The sequence below is a fragment of the Echinops telfairi genome, unplaced genomic scaffold, assembly GCF_000313985.2.
Source record: "Echinops telfairi isolate 266 unplaced genomic scaffold, ASM31398v2 ScPeMD7_7467;HRSCAF=8505_1, whole genome shotgun sequence".
Classification (NCBI taxonomy): Eukaryota; Metazoa; Chordata; class Mammalia; order Afrosoricida; family Tenrecidae; genus Echinops; species Echinops telfairi.
Window position 1 is genome coordinate 29853442 of NW_022111368.1, and position 15576 is coordinate 29869017.

Sequence of the window (15576 nt, forward strand, 5' to 3'; positions counted from 1 at the left end):
ATACTAAACCTATAAATATAGTCTTATAGATCTATTTCCCCATCCTCATATAAATATATTTGCATATGTATGTCTTTATCTAGACCTCTATAAATGCCCTTTTCCTCCCAGCTCTTTCCTCTATTTCCCTTGATCTTTATATATTTTTTATCAGGCACTGACAGACTCATGCCGTGCTCAAGTCATGGTACCTTGAGCCAAGGGCAGTGAGAGATGTCTCCCAGAATGCCACCAACATTGCAGGGCCTCCAATTTTGCCCACCCTAATCATCCTTTGGGAGATTCCTACCTGGTTCACTAGAAGACATAGGACCTAATCTTGCAATGAACATCTACAAATGATGTATGAACAGTCTTCTGGTAATTTTAGGAAGACGGTGAGACTTGATCCTTTTGATCAGTGGTATCCAGTCCCAGGTCAACGATCAGTATAGATCGGTGCCAAGATTGGCCCTGCTAAATCTAAAGCCTCGGATGAAAAATAAAGGGCTCCTGCCCCATAGGTATGGGGCCACGAGTTTGTGCAGCCACCTGGTGGCAGCAACAGCAGCAGAAGGAACAAAGCATTTTATTGTTTCATGAGAGCAATGCCCTTGTGCAGCAATCTCTGCGTGGGCGGCCAGGAGCCCACGCCTCCACTCTGCAGATCCCCAGCCACAGCTCTGTCCCTTTACGACACCTCCCACTGGAACATTCGGATTGACCCAGGAAAGTGGAAACAACAGATCAGAGAGGAGGCGGCAAGGTGGGTGTGTACTTCCCCTCTGATCTCCACGGCCAGTTCTCATACACATATTTGTAGTCTTCCTGGTGGGAAAGGCCCTAGTGAGATATGAGCTTCCTAGGGCGGCCATACAAACTACCAGAAACTGGGTGGGTTAAAGAACAAATGTTTCTTGTCTCAAAGTTCGTGGAGGGCAGAAACTTGAAATCAAGGTACCAATAACGTTGTTTCCTTTTGAGGACTTTGAGGGGAAATCAGAGGTTCTTCCCTAGGTTGGTGTGGCTCCCAGCAGTCTCGGGTGTTCTTTGATTTTCAGCCCTCCTCCTGACCATCTCCACTTCCATTTTCACATGGTCAAATTCCCTGTGTGTCTCTCCACCTTTATAAGGACACCACTCAGAGGGGATTGTGAGATAGGATCAACTCAACTAACAGCAACAAAACCATATCGGATTAGGATAGTCTAATGTTCACTGATAACATCTCCAAAGACCCATTACTAAAAGGTATTAGGAGATATATGTATATATTTAATCACTTGCTAAGGGTTTAATTATGTGTATGTGTTGTATATATATGCACACATATATAATTTCAATTGCATATATATTTATATGCAGAACTGGAAATACCCACACATGGTTATGACTTTAATCACTTGCTATGGCTTTCATTTATAGAAATTAATAACATAATAATTAACATTTAATGATTATATGTTTATATTATGAATATACAACATAAACTAAATATATTTAAATATAAAACAATCAATAACAGAAATATTAGTAGTTAATTGTATAGTAATAATATTATATGTATAAATATAATATTTAACATACACACAATTAATATATATGCAATATGTATTAATATATACACTATATATGATATATACACACAAATATAAACACACACACATACACAATTAAATCCATAATAAGTGATTTAAGTAGATAATCCCATGTGACTATTTCCAGGCTCTGTTATATTCAGATGTGTGCCTTTCTTTCTGTGAATCCCAATACCATATACTGCCCAGGCACAGGCAAAGCATGTTCAAAGCATTGTTCCTGGCCACGTCAGAAAGAGGGCTTCATCCACCGTCAGAGTTTGAAACTTTGCCTGTATGCAACCCTTATCTGCATTTTTGTAAAGGAGCCCTGGTGGCATACTGGTTACATGATGGGCTGCTAACCACAGGGTCAGCAGTTTGAAACCACAAGCTGCTCCTTGAGAAAAAAATGAGGTTATCTACTCTTGTAGTCTCAGGAACTTACTATGACCTACAGGGTCACTATGAGTCAGTATTTACTTGATGGCAGTGTGTGTGTGTGTTTGGGTCACTGTGAGATAAGTCTTGGGCTGCTAACCACAAGGTGGGCAGATCAAACCCACCAATTGTTCTGATGGAGAAATATGAGGCTGAATGCCTCTGGAAAGATTTATGGTATTGGAAACTCTATATAGGGCGACTATGAGTTGGAATCAACTTGATGGCGATAAGTTTGTTTTTTTGCTGTGGATCACGTGTCTGTTTGTTTTAGCTCATTTGTCTGAGGCTCTCCAGAGGGAAGCAGAGAGCAGAACAGCTACAGGAGTGGCCTGGGCAGAGGGGTGGGTGACCACTGCCTAGTGGGTCTTGTGAGGGACTGACGCTTGATCTGGGAGGATTAAGAATCAGCAGTAGAAAAGGAGAGCAGAGATAAAGGCTTGTATTTGGATCTTCATGACCTAAAAGCCAAGGTCATCCATTAGAGAGGAGAACACTTGGCGTATTTTTAAAATAAATCAAAACTTTATGGAAATCTTTTCTGTTATTGTGTGTGCTCTGCTAAGTGGGGAAGACAGTTGGGGTATCACATCAAGAACAGTCTAATATGTATGATGATGGCAACATATAGACAAATATGCTTCATATAATTGATGTATGGAATGTTATAAGAGCTGTAAGAGCCGCCAATAAAATGATAAATTAAAAAAAAAGAACAGTCTAATATGTGTGCTTTGGCACCTGGAGCGTAGTCTGCAGCCAACAAAGTTCGCTTGCCTGCCCTGGATTCTGTATCCTGCTTGTCACCATCTGACCTCCAGTCTTGGTACTTCTTAGCCTCTGCAGCCCATGAGTCTGCAGCCTGCCACCTTCCCTTCTGATCTTGGTATTTCTCAGCTCTTGTAACTATACAAGGCAGGAGAAATCTCCAGCCTGGTGCTTGACCCACATCCTGGAGATTTACCAGTCTACCACTGCATGAGGCATTTCCTTGAGATGAATTTCATTCTCTATATACACATACACACAAACACACATATATAATTGGTGTTGCTTCCCTGGAGCACCCAACTTAACCCACTGCATTAAAATCTTTGAAGCCAGTGGAACATGCACTCGCACTCTATTTAGTAAAAGATTTGAGGCAGCCAAAGGGATAACATTTTCATAGCCAGCTACCGCTCCCCAAATCTGCACCTTCACAGTGTAGGATGGCTTTCCGTGTCCCAACAATAGTGCCAACTATTTTTGTATTGCTACAGGAATGTTTGTATTCCACATCTGGTAATATTTGTGAACCTATGCCTAAGGCACAGTCTTTCCTCAGTCAATAAATGCTCATATTTCCATTGAAAGGATTGAGGATACTCCTTAATCATGAATTTAGTGTTTGCATTGCCACAAACACCTTTCATGTCAATATATAGTTATAACTCATCTGGGTGCTTGAGAAAAATTGGGATTTTAATTCAAAGCTGTTTCCAATTTCCCGGCAGCTCGTTTGGCTTCTGGTTCTCCTGAGGCTCGTCTGCCTCTCTCTGCAGTCTGAAGGTCTCCAGGCTCCTCGCTTTGCTCCTCAATGCAGCTTCATTTTGCTCTTCTTCGGGAGAGCAGAAAGTGAACTATTTCTTTTGGAGAGATTCAAATTTAATCCCACCCTCTTACACACACACACTATTTGATTTTACAGTTTCTTGAAGCTGATTCAGGTACCCTAGTTTAAGATGTCTTCATTTACATTTAAAATATATTTGTTATTTGCTTCAGATCTTCAGTGTGTTGGATAGCGGTCTGTGTTGTTTCCTCAGAACTCCCCCTTTAAATGCCGTTACAATCTTTGTCTTTGCAGGTCTGCTCATTCATAACTGCTTTCAGCTCCTCATTTATTTGCTCCTTCATCTCTAGCTAGCCACGGAGGGTTCAGGCGATATAGAGTGGTACAGAGGAGTGGGAGGACGGTTGCCACCGTCATTCAGAGAGGACTACTTCTGAAAGTATACATTCCTCCCAGGGTTTTCTGACATGCTTTTTCAAATGCAGGCCACTAGACATGCTCTGGTAGCGGTCTTGAAGGTGCATGACTCAGATCTCTTCCAGAGAGAGCTTCCCGCTGGGAGGGCTGTATTTAGCTGAGAGCTTCTAGCTGTGGGATCTTCAGACTCTACCACATTGTTTCAGAGACTGGTCTCTCCAGAGTTCCCAGGCAGCGAGGGAAGTGGTAGGGACACCAGCCTGACCCTGTTTGAAAATGTGGACAAATGTGGATGCTAGGCTGGATCAGACTTTCTGTGACATAGTACAGTTTGAGAGGAACCTTGTTGGCATAGTGGTCATGCATTGGGCTACTAACTGCAAGGTCAGCAGTTTGAAACCACCACAGGCTCCACAGGAGAAAGATGAAGCTTTCTACTCCTGTAGAGAGTTACAGTCTCAGAAACCCACAAGGGCAGTTCTATCCTGTCTTGTAGGGTCCCTTTGGGTCAGAATTGAGTAGATAGCCCTGAGTGAGGGTGAGTGCAGTTTTGAGGCTCTTCCTGCCCAGCCCTGCCTCCTCCCCTCCCTCTTTGTACCAGGTGTCAGATCTGTATTGCGGTCTATCTGTCTATTGGTGCTCCCTCTCCCTTTTTTGTTTTGTAGGTGTTTCCTCCAATAATCTTTCATATTCCAGCTCTGTCCAGGTGTCTGCTTCTTGAAGGATCTGAACAGATACGGCTCTCAATTCATGGGTGACATTGTTGGTTACTGTACACAATCCCCTGTAACTTCTCAGGTCTCAACTGAGAAACATTTTCCAAATGTTATCAACCCACTTCACCATAGAGAGGAGTTTGCTAGATGTTGGGTTCAATGTTATTGGTCATGCAAAATATTGAAGGTTTCTATACCTGTTCTGCTGCTAATTGAAAGGTTGGACAGCTGAGTCCATCCAGAGGTATCTTATAAAAAACAGAGGTCAAGTTATCAACGTCTAAAACACCAGCTACTGAAAACACGGTGGAACACATGAGATCTCACGAGTCAGAATTAACAGTGAGTGATTAGTGCCACTTAAGGCAACCCCTATTGTGTGGTTGGATTCCCTAGAAATGAGACACAGGCATGTGCTGGTCAAACACATCGTTTATTTCTGTTAGACATTCTTTAAAAATCCCAGGCTGGAAATCCTAGAGACCCTGGGAGCTACCTGGTTTCACTTGGACTCTTCTCCCAAAAGCTAGCTCAACAGGTCTGCTCCTGAGTCCCGCTTCCCCAGGATTTCACTCAGTCCTTCTTAAGAAACGACGTTCATCATTTCTTAGCCTGCTCGTGGGAGGGGAAGAGGACAAGGACCCTGGCCCTTGAGCTCTTCCCACAGATGTCCCTCTCCCAGTCCCTTGATGACTGCGGTCCCAATTACAGCGAGTCTATGGGAAAGGTGGTCCGAGAAGGAGAAGGTGGGCACAATCTACATCACACACCGACAGCCACTGGATCTCACATTTGGGAAGTAACATTAAAAAAGATGGCCCCATGATGTCGTATAGTCTATTACTATTGGACACACATCAAGGAACACACTTATGAGATAAACACATGGGGTGATACATTTCTATAATAGGAATGAGACCCATGCACAGTGCAAATCATGGTGTTTTTCACACACGGGAGCTGACAAGATTGTCTTAAAGTTAAGTGCCCACCGAGGGCTGAGTTGGAGCCTGCTGGGCTCTCTCTGAGGTGAAGTGTCATCACATTGGAAGCGGTCCAGGACCTAGGAATACGGAGCAGTGCTGGTGCTCACCCACCCCACTGTAGGGCTCCTGGGCTGACTGGTGGCTCTTTTGGAAGCATCCTGGGATTTCCTTGCCAAAGACTGCGTGAAAGCTTTAGCCTCTTGGCTTGATCACCCATGTTGGGTGTGGTTTTTAGAATGCTGTAGAGAACCTGCTTCTCAGTTGCCTCCATTTCTGCACCAGGAGTGGTGAGTTTGCCAGGCAACGGCAAGTCCTGCAGGCTCCTCCGGAGTGGAAGGAATTGTGTGTCCACAGCTCGGGGTGTAGCCCAGAGCAGGTGCTTAATCAGTCCTGAATTCAAGCCTGGCTGTCCTTCTGTAGACAGACTGTCCCCCGTTCCTTGACACTTTCTCCTTAGGCACTTCTCCTGAAGTAAATAATATAGACATGGAATTCTTCTCTACTGGAAGTAGGACTACTGCTTTGCACAAAGATTTTGTCTTCCTAATCTATGTGTCCATTCCTATAGCTGCTTTACACTGGCTTTATTTAATTCCTGTGCAGAATATTTCTCACGGGATTTTCAGGTTTACACTGCTGTCATACAGCTGCTCCCAGTGCTCCAAGGAGGTGAGAGCCAGTAGAGCCTGGAACGGCTATAAACCCTGTGGGTAGAGTTGTTCTCCCCTCTACAAGATGGACATAGGACATGCGCAAACCATGAGGAAGATGTCATAGGATGCTTCTGCTTCTGGCCACATTTGGACAAAGCGCACATCTGGGAAACCCAAAGCAACTGCATGTTTGCCTTCTAGAAACCCCAAAGCTGTAGAAGGACCTGAAGCATTCAGTGCCTGGTCTGGGTAAACGTATTGTCGTGTGGGGCTGGTGAGTCATTCCACCCCATCAAGGAGCTCAGGAAATCATGGTTCAGTCTGAAGGGTAGATGCCAGGGCCCCCTTTCCCATAAATATTGCTGCAGTACCACATTTATTGGGCAATGAGTGCTCAGTAACTCATTGGGCAATGGAGCGCATGCCGCTTAAGAATCTGAGTTAGTGCCCCTGCCCTAAGACAGCCAGAGAAGGAGGCTCCCATTTGTCTTCTCTGATACCATCTTCAACCGCAGAGGCCAGCCACAGCCCCGTATAGGGACTGGGAGCCTAGTGTGGAGCTTGGCATGACCACTCAGATTTGCAGCATGCCCTAACAAAATGCATTCACCATTTTAGGGTGATTCAGCAAGAACAATGGCTGTGGTTATTTACATGCTTTCGTAGCAGTTGCTACATCTCCAGGAGCTGGGCATTAATCACTGGACTTGTGGCTCCTATTCGTTTTTGAACCACCCTTTTTGTTTTTTAAAAGAAACAAGCAAACCAAAATCATGCCATTATCGAATCATTGAATATTAAAATTCAGAAGGATATTTAGATGACCTAGTTCAGCCCCATTTTTCCGACTGCTGAAGCGAAGCCCCCGGCTCCCGAGGGGGCGTCTGTAACAGACATTCGGGCTCTATGCTCTGTCAGTCGCTCAGAAAGATCAGGAGGAAGAGGAAGCAGAAGGTTCAGAGGCTCTCACTCCCATCACGTCCCTCCTCCCCACAAACCAAGCCCATTGTCTTCCAGTCGATTCGGACTCCTAATGCTTCGACATAGGAAATACTGAGATGCTAAAAAGGAGGCAGGCAAGGATGTCTTCTTTTCGTGGATGCCTAGAGTCAAGGCTCATTCTTTCATTCAGATTTGATGGGGCTCCGTTTTTGCTCACCCAGTGAAGTGTGACGCATGGTGTGAAGCGAGCCACCAGGAAAAGCCATGGCCATCAGAGCATGCCTGGCCATGACTTTGTCAAGGTAAGGCAAGGACTACAGCGACACAGGTCCATGGGATGGGTTGAAAATTGCAGGGTTCATTCTGAACGAGGGCTCACCTGCAGCCTAAGTCACTTGTAGAATCATGGAATGGACTCTGGAGAAAATTCAGCCCAACGCACTCATCCTTTACACTCTCATCATTGTAAGGGTGATGATTTTCGGAAGGCGGAGAGCGGGGGTGGGGGTGGGTGGAAAAGATGGGAGGAGTTTGTTTTGGACTCCAGGATGGAATGCTTTTAGCTAAAGCAGTCCGGCCCTTCCACAGGTCCCATTATTAGGGCGTTTCCGCTGGCCTTCCGATTGAGGCAATACCAATGCATGATGCGAAGCAAGACAAAGATGGCTGGGGGCAGGGGGTGTGTGGGTGGCACCTGGGGACAGCTTCGTGCCTAGGAAAGCATGCTGGAGTAGAAGCTGAAGCTTTCTGCCGTGGTCTTGGAGTCGCTGCGGGAGGAGCCATTGGAGGTCAGGTCGAGGGATGAAGGCGTGGTCTTGGGGCCATCCTCCGGCTCTTCCTCGTGGGCACCCACCACCGTGGAGACCGTGGTCTCGAGCCGACTGACTTTGTATACGCTGCCCTGCGTCTGGAGGTACCGGGTCGATTTCATTTCGAGTCCCTCATAGTCCCCGGCGCTGATGAAGGGGCAGCACCGGAAGGCGTGCTTGAACCCCAGACGGAACCTGGAGAAGAAGCAGACGGAGTGACTGGGGGAGGCTCACTTTCAGGGGACACCCCAGTATGGCATCCACTGTTGAACGCCCCAGTGAACCCAACTGTGACTTGATTGTTGGATTTTGAATTCGTTGACAGATCGAGATGTGAAGGTGAAAAATATTTAAAGATGAAATCAAGGTCAAATCCAGGCCTATAGCACTGCCCAATGGCTACCTTTACAGAGGGCAGATGCCGGCGATGCTGGTCCACAGAATTGTACTTAATCTAACACCAGCCGGCATTCATCCAGTATTTTCCGTATGCAGGGTACTGTGCCAGTCACCGGGCAGTAAACACTTTACATCCTACCCTATCAGTAATAACCAGCAATAGTCTATGAACACGTATCTGTGAGTGGCTAGATAGGCAGGCCTGCAAACTGAACAGGTATGGGTGGGAGAATAGGGACAGATACAATATGTCTGTCTGTGCTCCAAGTACATCCATGCATTTAGGAGGAGGCAAGCATTTGAAAACTTTGTAGCCATAACCAAACAGTGGAGGGGCTGAGTCACTAAATTGAGAGAGAAGTCGACTGGGGTAACACAGCCCCCAAAGGCAGAGTTCTGCACAATGCTCTACGCTCCACTCTGCCAAGTGGGACTGCCATTTGAAAAGCCATCGAAGCTGCAGTTATGCCCGTCTGGAGGACAGGTGAGTGAAGAGGGGCGAAGCCTCACGGAAACAGGTCAGCAGGTTGCGTGGACCATCTCAACCCCAGACTCTAGTACCCCAAACCCAGAAGAACTCCCAGCCCTGATAAGAATCACGGATTATCCCAGACAAAATCCGAGGAAAGAAAAATGTAGAACAAAATTTAAAAATCACGCACACACACAAAGACAAGACACACACGGGTTGAGAGAGCTAGGAGGAGCCCTTAGACACCCCCCAATCTGCAGCTGGACCCACCCCTGGGGTTCACCTTGCAGCCAAGCAACAGACAGACTTATAAAATCCGCACCAGCGGACAAACAGACAGGAGGGACCCACGGAGGCATCCGGAAGAATGCCGCTGCATGGAGGGAATTGCAGCTAAGTTTAGGAAGCAACGTGTACAACACAGGGCTGAGTGACCAACGACCTTGCTCTGTTCGTGTTCACCCGCACCCCACAAAACCACACAAAACACCCTCAGTCCTTTTCCTGCAGCAGTTCCCACTGAAGGACGTTTTTATGCCAGCCAGCGCCTTGGGGCATGCCTCAGCTGCACTGCCTACAGCAGGTAGACTCGACTCTTAATTCCAGATATGCTAAGGGGACTTGACCTCCAAAGGGTCATCAGGCACTCAGGAAAAGAAGAAATCTGTAATTTAGATGAACAGAGACCATGTGGACAAGTTCAAGAAAACGTCTTGCCTGACATTCATGGTGCCCGAGTGTCACATTCGTAGAAGACACTCCATAGACTGATGAGCAATGGATACAAAGCTGGCAGCCAGCACTTTGTTTCCACCTTTGCCGCTCCCACGTCCTCCCCCGCAGAGGCATCTGTCCTGCTCTGCATGAATGGGCTGTGTCCCGGGCATGGCGTCCCACCTCTCTCTGGAGGACCCTCTGCATGTCAAGGTGGATTCTTTATTGCTGAACACATCCCTCGGGATGTGCTTGTCTGTCTCCCTTTTCTTGCTTGTCTGAGGTTGGCTTCTGCTGAGGGAGGGCTCTCCCCGACCCCTCTGGCAAAGAAAAGGCAGGGGTCATATCTTTAACCCCTTGGTTCTTTTCTGTTTACTCCATTCTGGTTTTAAACTAGACATTTTATGAAGCTTGAATTTGGGAAGAGAAAAGAAAAGTGAGATAGATGCTCTCTGGGGGAGTCTCTTTCCGCCCCACGTAGGGCTGACTCTGCTTTTGGACACATCATTCTCTGTCTCTTTTCCATCTCTCTGTCCATAGCAAGCCCCTCTCTTTCTCTCTGTCAATATGCACGGTCCCTTGTGTATGAAGACTGAGTAAACTAAACTCACAGGCCATGAACTAGATCTAAGTCTTGTAGGCATGCTTAGTTGCCAGCATTCCAAAATGGGAAGTTTTTACACGAAAAATGTGAACTTTTGGTTCCTCTTGAAAAAGACAGAAACCTGGTCACCTTGGGCTTGTTGCTTGGCAACAACGAGCAAGCACTGAATGGCACAGCAATTTGTTAGGCACAGTCCCCACTACTCCCTCTTGTCTCACAGTCAGCTGTTCTCATTTAGGTCAGCTATTTGCGGCTTGTGCAGATGGTCTTGTGGTCCCTGGAGAGAGGGGAGGCGATGATGTTCTTACCTGTCATTGAGGCAGCAGTAGATGATGGGATTGTACATGGTGGAGCTCATGGCCAGCCACATGATGGCCAGGTAGACCTGCTGAATGAACTTCTCCAGGTAGAGGTCCGGGTTGATGTAGGGCAGGAGGAAGAAGATGTGGAAGGGCAGCCAACAGATGGCAAAGGTGCATACAACTACTATCATCATCTTGACCACCTGGCAAGAGGGTGAGACAGGTGAGACATCCTCTCTCCTGGCTGCTTCTGTCTTCTCCCATCCCCTACTGTGCATGAGGTGGTGTGAGGGGGGAAGGCTCTTGCCAAGGAGGAGGAAGGACCTTTTATCTGCAGTGGCAAAGGGCCTTGATTCTCAGAGACGGATCCAAGGACAAGCATCATCGTCACTCTGAAGTTGTTAGAAATGCAAATTCTTGGGCTCTACCCTAAACTGACTGAATCAGAAACGTTGGCAGGAAGTCCCAGCATTCTGTGTTTGGACAAGATGCTTCTGGTGCAGTGTTCTCCTGATGGCCAAGAACTGGTACTGAGCCAAGTAATGGGAACAGGTGAATGCGTGCTCAGGAATGAGGAAAAGGGCAGCAGGAGGAGGAAGAGGAGGAGGGGCCTGTGAGGCAGGAAGGAGAAGGGCAGAGATTCAGAAGGATATTTCCAAGAATGTTTTATGAAGAGCAGGTGATGTAGCGCCCTCCCGTTCTTTCCAAGAAATCTTCTGGAAAGGATTACGTAACATCAATGTAATGAAATAGTGTGCAGTAACAAATTGAAAAGGCATCGCTGTATGGATGGCGTGTTGAGGACTCGTGGCTATTGTGAGGTGTGAAGGGCAGGATGCATTGTCATTTGTGTGAAAGAGGAGAGGGGGAAAGAACAAATCGTTACTGGGCTTACAAGTGTATTAAAATTTCAACAAGAACAAATGATGGAACAATTTTAGAAAAAGAAAAATATTAAACAAGAAACAAATACTGGTTCTGTGTGTGTGTGCATATGCACACACCAGGGGCGTTTCATGGTAAGTCTTGAAATAATTTAAGAGCCCCAAGAAAGTGCACAATAGGACAGAGAGTTCCCAGGAAACGTTACTCAGCCTCCGGCAATGATAGTGTCGTACATAACATTGTGAAAATTCACTGCATTCAATAAACTGCAGATGTGGTCTTGGATGGTGCCAGTATTTTTTTTTCATGCATGGATCTGTTGGGGTGCATTACGCACACACTTCCGGTGCAGTGACTCCGGAGGATGGAGCAGAGCTGCCCCTGTGGGGCTCTGAGGTGGCAAAGTGTGATGGGAGCAGAAAGCCTCCACCTTTGTTTATTCATGAGGAAAGTTTTGGTTGGTTTGATCTCCTAACCTTATGGTTATTAGTCCAGCATGCAGTCCACTGTGCCACCCACTGAGGAAGTGAGTGTGTGTGTGTGTGTGTGTGTGTGTGTGTGTGTGATTGCTGTTGTTAGGCACTGTCCGACTACTCCTGTAGATCTGGCTTGTATTGTCCTCACCTGTATATGTAGATAAGTGAACACAGCTCCTCAATCCGAGTCCAGAGCTGCTCCACCACCTCAACGATACTCCCCACAGCGAACCCTGTTTCCCCATCCCGGCAATCTCTGCTGTGTTCTCCATCATTGTGGCTTTGACCCTTTTCGTACCGGTTAATGTTGGAATGATGTGAATGTATCGTTTAGGGCAAAGTTAAATAAAAAACACGGAGGACTGTATGACTCTGTAGTGCTTGGGCAACGCAATGACTGTGTGTGTGTATGTGAGCATGCGTGTGTCTTAATGACTGACTCGTGGCAGTTCCTCTTGGGGAGGGAGAATGGAAGTGCATGGCTGTGCCCTCACATCAGGTTACAGAGATAGTCTCTTCCCTTCCCTTCTTCTCTCCTCCCCTGTCCTCTTTCCTCTGCCTCTCCTCCCTTTCCCTTTCTTCCCTGCGGTCCTCTGCCCCCGGGGGGCCTGCTTTGTACCTCATGTTGCTGGGACTCGGACATGCATAACTCCCTGCTGGATGAGAGGGGGGTCGGGGGTTATATGCTGCCTGGCCCTGCTTACCTTGCGCTTGGCAGAGACTTGCTCCTGGTATCGGTCCGAGGAGTCTCCTGGGATCTCGCTGGCCCACAGGGTGATTCCCACTACAGTGTATGCATAACCGATCACCAGCAGGGGGAGGAAGTAGATCAGCACAGTCACACAGATGTGGTACCTGCAACAAGGTGAATGGAAGAGTCAGTCTAAGACGGGATGGGTGATATGAATAGATGGATAGAGCAAGCACATCTCCTCCACTCATGTATTCCTCTGGATTTTTCTTTTCCTCATGACAATTCCTAGTTAGATTGAAAAGAGACGAATAATCATTGACAAGAGGGAACAAAACCCATGTCTATTTCAATGGTGGTTAAGCTCAATATCACACACACATACAAAGAATGTGATCTTAGGCTGTATTAATGATGACATTTCTATAGAATAAAGGAGGCGATTATACCACTCAGATTAGGTTTGTCAGACTACTACGCTTGTCATCAATTTGGGAGGCAGGGATGTAAGTCAACTAGTATATTCAGAAGAGAACCACCCAGATAGTGAAGGCCCCAATACATGCTACATAGATAATTGTGTGGGAGAAGACAGGGCTCATTTGAAGAGCTATCTTCTATGAGAGGAGTAAAACTTATTCTAGAACTAGGAGCAGTGAGTGTAAACCACAAGGTGTAAGTCATTGCTAAGTCTGTTTTTTTAAATTTATTTTTTGATCATTTTATTAGGGGCCCATACAACTCTTATCACAATCCATACATACATCAATTGTGCAAAAGCACATTTGCACATTCATTGCCCTCATCATTCTCAAAACATCTGCTCTCCACCCAAGTCCCTGGGCATCAGCTCCTCATTTTTTTTTCCCTCCCTCCCCACTCGCCCCTCCCTCATGAACCCTTGATAATTTCCAAATTATTATTTTGTCATATCTTGCCGTGTCTGTGTCTCCCTTCACCCACTTTTCTGTTGTCCGTCCCCCAGGGAGGAAGTTATATGTAGATCCTTGTAATTAGTTCCCCTTTTCCAAACTACCCTCCCTCCACCCTCCCAGTAGCACCACTCACACCACTGGTCCTGAAGGGATCATCTGCCCTGTATTCCTTGTGTTTCCAGTTCCTATCTGTACCAGTGTACATCCTCTGGTCTGGCCAGATTTGTAAGGTAGAATTGGGATCATGATAGTGGGGGTGGAGGAAGCATTTAGGAACTAGAGGAAAGTTGTATTTTTCATCGTTGCTACATCGCACCCTGACTGGCTCATCTCCTCCCCGAGACCCTTCTGTAAGGGGATGTCCAGTGGCCTACAAATGGGCTTTGGGTCTCCACTCCGCCCTGCCCCCCTCATTCATAATGATATGATTTTTTTTCTGATGATGCCTGATACCTGATCCCTTCGATACCTTGTGATCGCACAGGTTGGCGTGCTGCTTCCATGTGGTCTTTGTTGCTTCTGAGCTAGATGGCTGCTTGTTTACCTTCAAGCCTTTAAGACCCCAGATGCTATATCTTTTGATAGCCGGGCACCAACAGCTTTCTTCGCCACATTTGCTAAGCCTGGTCTTTAAAAATACATCTCTCGGTAGAATCTGCCTGTGTTCCCTAGTCACCACTTTGGGGAGAGACGGCAACCGACTAGTATTGGATGTGGACATGAGAAAGAATACTCCTTTGTAGTATTAAGCACTGACATTTTTGACGTTTATTTGTTAAAACAGCTTTGTTTATTTTATTTTGTTTAAATAAAAAGTAGGTGGTGAAAATGTTAAATTTCGAGAATGGGCATTTTTCTCAGGGGATCCTTGGAAGGTCCTTGTCCTTCTTTTTAAGGTAGATTTAACAGGGAAGCTCAGCATTCCAAATACTACCACTAATAATGAAAACAGTGAATATTTTGAAGACTTAGGATGGATAGGTTACTGCCTGAATTGTGTAGATACTATTGCTGGAAATGTTAAGAGGAGATATGGTAAAAGCGTATTAGGTTCAGAGAAGAAGAATGGGATCCTTCTACCTTGAAAAGACGGTCAATGGAGAAATCACACTGCCAATGATGCGCAGATGAAAGTGAAAACATCATGAGTGGAGGCACCAACTAAGAAGCAATATGAAGTTACCTTCAATAACAGTTTTATGCTTATTGTCAGATTTCTTTAATGCATTTTCCATTAATATTTTAAATTCTTTTTTATTATTTTATTGAGGGCTCGTACAATTCTTATCACAGTCCATACATCCATCGAGTCAAGCACATATGTACATTTGTTGCCCTCATCAATCTCAAAACATTTTCCCTCTATTTTAGCCCTTAATATCATTTGCTCATTTTCCCCTCCCTCTCCCCTCCCCCTCCCTCATGAACCCTTCATAATTCATACATTATCATAGTTTTGTCATAAGTTACACTGTCCAACGTCTCCCTCCGCCCTCTTCTCTGCTGTCCCTCCCCCAGGGAGGAGGCTATACTTAGATTCTTGTAATTGGTTCCCCCTTCTACCCCACGTTCCCTTCACCCTCCAGGCCTCGCCCCTCTCACCACTGGTCCTGGATTCCCTGTGTTTCAAGTTGCCCTCTGTACCAATGTACATCCTCTGGTCTAGCCAGATTTGCAAGGCAGAATTGGGATCATGATATTGGGGGAGAGGAAGCATTTATGAACTAGAGGAAAGTTATGTTTCATCGTTACTACCCTGCACCCTGATTAGCTTATCTCCTCCCCACAACCCCTCAGCAGGAGGTTGTTCAGTTGCCAACCGATGAACTCTTGAGTCTCCACTGTGCACTCACCCACCTTTACAATGACATGATTTCTTGTTCCTTGATGCCTGATACCTGATCCCTTTGACAGCTCATGGTCACACATACTCGTGTGCTTCTTCCATATGGGCTTTGATGCTTCTCAGCTAGATGGCCGCTTGTTTGTCTTCAAGCCTTTAAGACCCCGGACGCTATATCTT

General features: G+C 46.1%; 1 protein-coding gene across 2 annotated transcripts in view; it reads right to left on the reverse strand.

Annotated features, from left to right (window-relative positions):
• TACR1 (tachykinin receptor 1) overlaps positions 1-15576 on the reverse strand; it is a 208316-nt gene that overhangs the window by 1909 nt on the left and 190831 nt on the right. The window contains exons 3-5 of one of the 2 annotated variants that reach the window (XR_006679453.1): positions 12632-12782; positions 10573-10769; positions 7646-8270 (exon numbers count right to left, since the gene is read on the reverse strand). Coding sequence is in view for 1 of the 2 variants with exons in the window: in XM_004704374.2 (XP_004704431.1) it covers positions 7979-8270; positions 10573-10769; positions 12632-12782 (640 nt within the window). In the remaining variant the exon portion in view is untranslated. Of the gene's footprint in view, positions 1-5099; positions 8271-10572; positions 10770-12631; positions 12783-15576 lie in introns of those variants that run through there. The other variant, XM_004704374.2, reaches the window with a different exon arrangement.